Genomic DNA, 8927 nt, shown 5'->3' with positions numbered 1-8927 from the left:
GCTAGCTACTTCTAACTTCTATACTGGCCCTTCCACTTCGAGGTAGTTTTCGTTTGTATTGGCACTGAATCATAGGCAGATGTAGCATGCCTATACCGGTTCATTTGAACCCAGTGTCTTTGCTGCAGAGTATAAGTTTGTGTAAAATTTCATAAAAATGACAATAAAATAGTAGGTATGAACCCATAACTTTAAAGATATAATGAGTTCAATAGTAAAAACCTTGAATGTTGAATCCATAAAATTTAAATTCTGGATCTACCTTATTATTGGAGAAAGAAGAGAGTTTTTCAGATTGCTGGTTAGGATTGACAGCTAAATTCAATTTTTTGAACTACATAACATAAGAAAGTCGTGAAGTGCACAAGCACCTTTAGAGACGGGAGTGATTTTCAATACCATCTGGGTGCAATAAGAAGATATGTTTTGCAATTTAATAGTATGTAGTTTCAAACTTTCAATTTATGTATGACCCCATGTTTACTTGATTTTCATGTCTGGTTTATCATACCGGCTAAAAGAATGCACTTATAGACCAAACATAACCAAGTCGAATTGGCCAAAGTTTTAATGTGAAAGTTGAGAATCATTTGAAAGCAAAGAAATTTGTCTCATAACATTGATATTTGATAATGAGACAAACAATGAGATTTCCGTCTACCTTGGCTACAGTCTTCCATTGAATGAAAAAAGATGATATGAGTGTCCCGTCTATCGTATTACATGACATAGTTTGATTAAGGAGTAAATTTCATGTATGGTCATTTTAATTTTGGTGTCATTACACAAAAGTTATTTTTTTATTTTTTATTTTTGTTATCAAAAAGTTATTTTACTTTGTTCTGTCATCACAAAAAAAACATTTTGGCCAAATTTTATAAGTCACTCACTAGTCACTAGAAAACGAACGATAAACTTATTGTTCATTTTTAATATCATGATGAAATGATTTTTTGAAAAATAGAACTGAGACCAAAGCATCAAAATTGTATTTGAATTTAAATATTATAAATGAAATTTAAAAAAAAAAAAAAAAAAAAAAGTATTTCTGCCATTTCGATTTTCATGACTCAATTTTTCTATTAATTACATTTTTATAACTTGAAATGATTTAAATTAATTTATAATGATAAAAATATCTGGAATTCAATTTAGATCAATCAAATTATCTTTGAGAGTGTTTTTAATTTTTTACCCCTATAAATCGAAATATACAAAGTTCAGCAGAAACAAAACCAAAAGATAAATGCATTGTGGACAGTGTTAGCACCGTTTAGCCGCAGCCGCAAATTTGTTCACAATCCGCCACGTGCCAAACTAGCTAGTCAATCTATCACCCAACAAGTAAACCCAAACACACTTGTCAAGATTAGCATATTCACCGATCCAATTCTCTACCAAATTCTTTCTTTTCTCCAAATAAATAAATAAATAAATAATCTATTATGCTCACTAGACTCTTCTTCATTTCTCCATCCTCATCATTTCGCTCCTCCTATTGTTTTTTCAATAAATCCATCAAATTGCCCTTTTTTAGTCGACCAATTAGTGTGTTTTCCATGGCTGAAGGACAACAGTCATCATCCAAGACATATAAATATACGAATCGTCTTGCCTCTGAACATAGTCCTTACCTTCTCCAGCATGCTCATAATCCGGTATTATATACTACTACTATGAATTGAATTAATTCTTTATTTCTCTAAGGAGTAGTAATATGTATTTTAGAGTTTATTTGATGGCTCGTTTGGTTCGGAAAGAGTTATTCCGGGATAATATCTGGTATTAGTTATCCTGGATGTGTTAACTTATCCCATCAATATTGCTACTAACTATTAGCTCACACCAAACATGAAATAAAGTAGTCCTTTATTTTATTTCAGAAACCAAACGACCCCGGAATTATTTTAATATAAAGTGTTATTTTAGGATAACTCAAGCCTAGATTGTAGTGTTATTTTTATTCCTCTGAGATGACTAATCCCGGGATAGCTAATCCCGGATCGGACAACTTGTTTCCCAACCAAACTGACTTAGTTCTTTCGTTTCAATTTGTTTGTGTGGTTTTGATTTAGCACGGAGTTTAAAAAGAAAGTAAAAGAAAGAGAGATCAAATAGTTGAAATCAAAATATTTTAAATAAAATATACTAAAATATATCAAAATGTACGAAACATTCCAAGTGGAAAATTGAAATCAAATAGTTGCTTAAAAAGGAGAGAGAGATCCCTTTTTGAAACTGATTGAAAGGGAACATGGGAACGTACGACAGACAAATTGAAACGGATGGAGTAATATAATTATTTTCTCAGAAAGTCATCTTTTTTGTTGAAGAAAATTGGAATCAAGAAGAAAGCTGACCTTATGAGATAATAGTTATTAGTTGAGTAACCGTCCAAGAAATCAACCCATTTAATTTGTTATAATATTGTGAAAAGAATCTAAATGTTAATACTTTAGTTGTAGGATGAGTCTACTGCTTTAAGATTTTCATTTTAACCTTGATGCTTGCATCTCTCATAAAAAATCCTAGTAATCCTTTATAGAAATAGTGGAATAATGATTAGTGCCCCAATCTAAATTGGATTTGGGATTGAGGGGTAGTTGATAGTGACATTCATGTTTGATGTAAATTTAATTTGCATTCCAACTCTGATTACTAAAAGAACAAATAAGTTTGTGCCTTTTATTTATGTACTAGTAAAGTTTCTTCTTTATTCATGCTTGGGAAGGTTGATTGGTATCCATGGGGTGAGGAAGCGTTTGCTGAAGCTCGCAAAAGAGATGTCCCAATCTTTTTATCAAGTCAGTAACTTTTTGTGTTTCATTTATTACTCGTATTTATTTCTTGTAGTCCTTTAACTCGATTAGAGTATTCCAAACTGTTCAATTCCGACTTCCTAAACGCTAAGTCACTAGTATTGACATCTTTTAACGCTATGTTCTATTTGTTCGTGGATCTTGTGGTGCTTGTCATGTCACATTTGAAGTTGGTTACAGTACGTGTCATTGGTAAGTTTTTCGATATTTTACTTGGAAAGGTTCTAGAAATAAATCTAGTGGAAGACTAATGCTTTTATTGTTGATAAGGTGTCATGTTATGGAAGTTGAATCTTTTGAAGATGAAGAAGTTGCCAAATTGCTAAATGATTGGTTTGTTAGCATCAAGGTGAATCTGAAAGTTTTATGCTTTACGCTACATATAGCTAGTTATCTATAATATTTGGACTAATAGACATTTTGTTACCTTTACTTGTATGTGGACAGGTTGACAGAGAGGAGCGTCCAGATGTTGATACGGTAAAAATTCTTACAGAATCATGCGCAAGTCGCATTTCTAGTTGATTCTCTTTTGAATTGGTTTCTTGGATTTCAAATCATTCTGGTTGAACTTGCATTGTTATTTTATCTTCCTTTTGTGAATATGAGAACATACCAGCCAGCTTTCATATGAAAGAAATGAGGCCTTTCCACGTAGGAGTAGCTTTCTAAACTATTTTATATTCCTCATATTTTCCATCTCTCTTCTTTTTCTATTTTCTTCTCATATACTTATTTAGATGTTCTTTTGAGTTTTGGCCAATCTTCTCTTTTGTTTAGTCTGTCGAAAGCTAGATCCATGAGGTGTATATTGCACAGCTAAAAATATCCGTCACTATTTGAATGACTAAACAAATAAAATCTAGTGGCCAAAGAAGTGTTACTGTCAACCTTCTTTGGTGTACCCACACAAGTAGCTAAGACCTCCCAGGTACTAAGAGTCCTCTTAACTACCAACTAGTAGACATCAGCTTTCTAGGCCTTGCCTCTATCAATAACGAGAAAGAAACAACCAAATGGAAGCAATGACTACATGAGACTCCTAGCCCTACATGTGTTCATGGGGTTATGCTTAGTGTTGCTCTTGGTGTCTTTTGGCAATCTTACTTATGGGAACTTGCTTGTTGCAAGTAACTTGCTGTTATTACTTTCTTGGTTATCTGATGTACAAATGCTGAAAGCATGAGGCTTTGCAACATAATTAGATTGGCATTTCATTGACTAAACTTGGTTCCTCAGTAATTGTTTGATTTTCGGTATGCCACTAGTGATGCTATCTGCTTCAAGTAGCTCAATTTTGTTCTCTCTCAGGTGTACATGACATATGTGCAAGCTTTATATGGTGGAGGCGGTTGGCCACTAAGTGCCTTCCTTTCACCTGATTTGAAGCCGTTGATGGGTGGGACTTATTTTCCTCCAGAAGACAAATATGGAAGGCCGGGATTTAAAACTATACTTAGGTATGTTCATTCTGTACTTTCAGATTAAGTTGTTCAACATAAACTTCTCCTCCACTGCAAGTATGCATGCCATTTCTTAAGCTCAAATGATGTTGAGCACTATCAACGTTCAATTCAAACTTCTTAGTATATTCCTGTGTACTTCATCATCATGCCTAGGAAAGTGAAGGAAGCATGGAACAGCAAGAGAGATATGCTTGTCCAGAGTGGGGCCTTTGCAATAGAACAATTATCAGAAGCCTTGGCAGCAACTTCAACGTTAAATAAGCTCTCAGATGAGATTCTGCAAACTGCACTGCATAAATGTGCTGATCATGTAAGATTTTCTGCAAATTTGTTTTTTTTTTTTTCTGGATGGGTATATTTCTTGTTGAGTCGTCTTTGGATATGTGGCAACTTGGGTTGGAGTTTAAAACGGAAAAAAAAACAGCATTTGATGCTCTCGAGACACCTGCTACCTTGTCATATCTCTTCTCTACTGCTGCTATTCCTATATTTTTAAGTTCTTCAGAATTCTTCATTTTTTTCATGATAAATATTCTCCTTTTTCTCTGTGTAATTGACCTGCAAACCTCAGGGTACTAAGTCTCTCTGTTTAAGACTTGATCATATGGCATCTTTGCATGTTCCTGAAATTTAACTATCTCTGAATGCTACTCTTAAGGATTAGTTAATTCGATTCCCAATATATTTATTGTTGTTAATGATGATGGTCTGACTTCCCCATGTACCCTACATTTGCTGCAGCTAGCAGAAACCTATGATTCAGAATATGGTGGTTTTGGCTCTGCACCCAAATTTCCTAGGCCAGTTGAGATGCAGCTGATGCTTTACAACTCAAAGAGATCTAGGGAGACTGGAAAAACAAGTGAAGCCAAGAATGCTCTAAAAATGGTCTTGTTCACTTTAGAATGTATGGCGAGGGGTGGTATCCATGATCATGTTGGCGGTGGTTTTCACAGATACAGTGTGGATGAATGCTGGCATGGTGAGCTAAATATTTATGTATTTATTCTGATATTAATTTTAAATCCAATTTTTGTTGTTCAATTAATGACTTTCTTTTCTGCATCCTGCAGTTCCACATTTTGAGAAAATGTTATATGATCAAGGTCAACTTGTTAATGTCTATCTGGATGCTTTTTGTATCACAAAGGATGTCTTTTATTCAAGTTTGTCTCGTGATATACTTGACTACCTGAGAAGGGATATGATTGGACCAAGTGGTGAAATATTTTCAGCAGAAGATGCTGATAGTTATGAATCTGAAGGTGCCTCACGGAAAAAGGAGGGTGCTTTCTATGTCTGGACTAGTACTGAGGTATGATTTGATTATTTTTACCATCTAATTTTGAAGAAGTATCATTTCTTGTTTGCTGTTTAAACTTCGGGTATTTGCACATGTATAAATCTGTGTTGGCTTAACATCTTCTTGACTGCATATATGAAATAATTGGCCTCTGGCTCATATTGTGCTTTGATATCTGCTCCTAATGTTGCATATATTTATAGTTTGGAGAAAGCTCTGTTATTGTGCCACAATTTTCTGCCAGCGTTGAGCTTGAGTGGTTACCTTGACTTGGTTATATCTTTCTGAAGGTTGACAACATAGTGGGCGAGCATGCAACGCTTGTCAAGGATCACTACTATATAAAACCCTCAGGTAATTGTGATCTTTCAAGTAGGAGTGATCCACATAATGAATTCGAGGACAAAAACGTGCTGATAGAAAGAAGTAGTACCTCTGCAATGGCATCAAAACATGCTTTGCCTATTGAGGAGTATCTTGATATCCTGGGGAACGCTCGACGAGAACTTTTTGATGCGAGGTCGAAACGTCCCCGACCACATCTGGATGATAAGGTATATTATTTTTACGCAAGTGTGTTTATTTAATCTTTCATTATGTTCAGTGTGATGAGTGATCTATTATTGTAGGTTATTGTATCGTGGAACGGACTAGTGATTTCATCTCTCGCGAGGGCGTCAAAAATCCTGAAGGGAGAACCAGTGGGAACAAGATTCTACTTTCCAGTGGCTGGCACCAATGTAAGATTTCAGAGATAGGTTATTCTCTGATAAATCTGTGACACTTGTATATCCTCAGAAGATGTGGAAAATTGTAGACTGGTGGTGGTAAAATTTTTGTTATGCACTTAATTTCAGTATGTTTAATGAAATAAAGATCCTCATTGTCCTCCAACTCTGCGTCTTAAATCAAGATCTGCGTCAATGAATTTGTGTATGTCCATTAGTTAACTTTTATTTGTTCCAAACTCTCGTTATTGCAAAGTATCTTGGGTATACGTTTAGTCAAATTGATGTCCTAGATTAGGTATTGTTGGTTGCACATTGCTTTTGTTGTTGTTTGCCTGCTTAATTTGCTTTTGCTCGTCATATTCAGCCCAAGGAGTACATGGATGTCGCTGAGAAAGCTGCATATTTTATTAGGAAGCACCTTTATAATGAACAGATGCGCAGGCTGCAGCATAGCTTCAGGAATGGTCCCTCCAAAGCACCTGGGTTTCTAGATGATTATGCATTTTTAATAGCAGGTCTACTGGATCTTTACGAGTTCGGTGGTTCAGTTTTCTGGTTGGGCTGGGCACTTGAACTTCAGGAGACCCAGGTAAGGAAAATTTAGGATCTTCTGGTTGAGCAGGACAAGTTCTTATTACTGTTGAACTATTTCATGCAGGACGAGTTATTTCTCGACAAAACCGGAGGAGGTTACTTTAGCACAACTGGGGAAGATCCTTCTGTTCTTCTACGTGTGAAAGAAGATCATGATGGGGCTGAGCCTTCGGGAAATTCTGTTTCAGTGATTAATCTAGTGAGATTAGCCTCTATGGTTGCTGGTGACAAATCCAAACTTCACAGAGAGACCGCAGAACATGTTCTGGTGCACCTTTTATCTTGAAACATTCTGCACCTTACATTTGACTATATAATCTATGTACTGTTGTAGTTAATTTGTAATCTTTGCATTTAATAGGCGGTTTTCGAGAAGAGATTGAAGGATACAGCTGTTGCTGTGCCGCTGATGTGCTGTGCAGCAGATATGGTGGCTTTTCCATCCAGAAAGCAAGTAGTTCTGGTCGGAGTGAAGTCCTCTGAGGAGTTCGAAAACATGGTTGCTGCTGCTCATGCAGCATATGATCCTAACAAGACAGTAAGTATTTTCCATGCAGAGAAGCTAACGAACGCTTCATATCACATTGTACAATGGTGGATTTTGCTTCTTACGGAGACTGTTTCTTAATAGGTTATTCACATTGATCCTTACGATGTGGAAGAGGTGGGATTTTGGGAAGAAACTAACGGAAATATTGCTCTGATGGCGAAAAACAATGCTGCTGCCGACAAAGTGATAGCCCTTGTTTGCCAAAACTTCACATGTAGTCCTCCAGTCTGTGACCCGAAAGCTCTTGAATCGTTGCTCTCGCAGTAAAATGGTAGTAGTAGTTCAAAGAGTGTATAAAGTGGCAAAAATCTGGAGAGACAGGTCGGTTGTTGTGTATATATATGTGTTGCAATAAGGTTCTGCTGTATTGATTATGTGTTGTTGTGGATCAACTGATCGAGTTCATTAGTTCAAAGGAGGAATGTAGATAAAAGCTAGACATTAAAGTTGGTTTAATGAATGTTTATGTAAAGTCAATCCTGGTGTTGGAGAACTTTATTATCCATTGTTTCATATTACTTGGCTCACGTGGACTTGGAATAACTCTTAACAAGTTCTACTTATTATGGAGTATATTTTATTAAATTAATCTTATTCTTGGAGTTTTGAGATCTAAGTTTGATTTTATATAGTATTTAATCTATGTTATTTTATATTAAAAGGTAGTAATGTAGTATGATGGAACTCTCTTGATTTGTTAAAAGGAAGAAGTATTTTCTTTGTTTATTTTTACTTGTTCGGTGTAGCATATCTCTTTAGTAGTAATAAATAAAATAAAAATTTTGTTATGTTATTCTTTGAATATAATGAATTAAAAAAAATTTGTTATGTTACTTTTGAATATAATGAATTTATAATGAATTTGATATTTGAGATAGTGGTTATAGTTTATAATAAGGATAAAGTAGAAATTAAGATAAATTACATTTTGCTTTTTTCAAATCAAACACGTAAACCCGTATTCTTCTTTCGGATTCTTCTTTCGGATATGTAGAGGAGAGCAGAGCTTTAGACCCAGCTAGTGTTCTTCTTCTTTTGGATATGTAGAGGAGAGCAGAGCTTCAGACCCAGCTAGTGTTCTTCTTTCAAGAGAGGAACGAGGTCAGACACCTCTATTGAGAAATTTGTGAATGATTGTCATTGATCATATTGTTCATATAGATTCTATCATCTCGATATCGATAAATTATCGATTACTATAAAATATGATAGGTCATGTAATAGATTTCTGCGGTCCATCTTGATCCTTAATAGAAAAAAATATAGTACATCTAATCATATTGGTATTAATGAGTTTTGAAAAAATTTATACAAGAATACAGATGATAAAAGTCGAAATAAAGAAGAAAAAGCTACGTATAATAATAATGTTACGAAATTATTGTATGATTATAAGTGGGATAAAGAGATCATCAATAATATATTGACATCTCGGATGAAGAATTACTTTGAGTTATAAAAGAA

General features: G+C 34.8%; 1 protein-coding gene across 1 annotated transcript; it reads left to right on the top strand.

Annotated features, from left to right (window-relative positions):
- Positions 1-1371: 1371 nt before the first annotated feature.
- On the top strand, positions 1372-8052 carry LOC107863994 (spermatogenesis-associated protein 20). The gene is made up of 15 exons (XM_016710226.2): positions 1372-1658; positions 2732-2804; positions 2990-3011; positions 3090-3168; positions 3267-3299; positions 4131-4279; positions 4439-4595; positions 5027-5267; positions 5359-5600; positions 5879-6142; positions 6218-6328; positions 6684-6908; positions 6978-7181; positions 7275-7451; positions 7545-8052. Exons 1-15 carry the CDS (start codon positions 1446-1448, stop codon positions 7728-7730), a joined length of 2376 nt encoding a protein of 791 aa, XP_016565712.2. The 5' UTR covers positions 1372-1445; the 3' UTR covers positions 7731-8052.
- The last annotated feature ends 875 nt before the right edge of the window (positions 8053-8927 follow it).

Source organism: Capsicum annuum, chromosome 3 (assembly GCF_002878395.1).
Source record: "Capsicum annuum cultivar UCD-10X-F1 chromosome 3, UCD10Xv1.1, whole genome shotgun sequence".
Classification (NCBI taxonomy): Eukaryota; Viridiplantae; Streptophyta; class Magnoliopsida; order Solanales; family Solanaceae; genus Capsicum; species Capsicum annuum.
This window is presented reverse-complemented; position numbering and strand designations above follow the sequence as displayed.

Bases quoted from the DNA above. Each gene is read 5' to 3' on its own strand.
- LOC107863994 (XM_016710226.2), top strand. From the start codon at position 1,446: ATGCTCACTAGACTCTTCTTCATTTCTCCATCCTCATCATTTCGCTCC. The intron at 5,601-5,878 runs GTATGATTTGAT...ATCTTTCTGAAG, and splicing joins ATGTCTGGACTAGTACTGAG to GTTGACAACATAGTGGGCGA. The intron at 7,182-7,274 runs GTGCACCTTTTA...TGCATTTAATAG, and splicing joins AGACCGCAGAACATGTTCTG to GCGGTTTTCGAGAAGAGATT.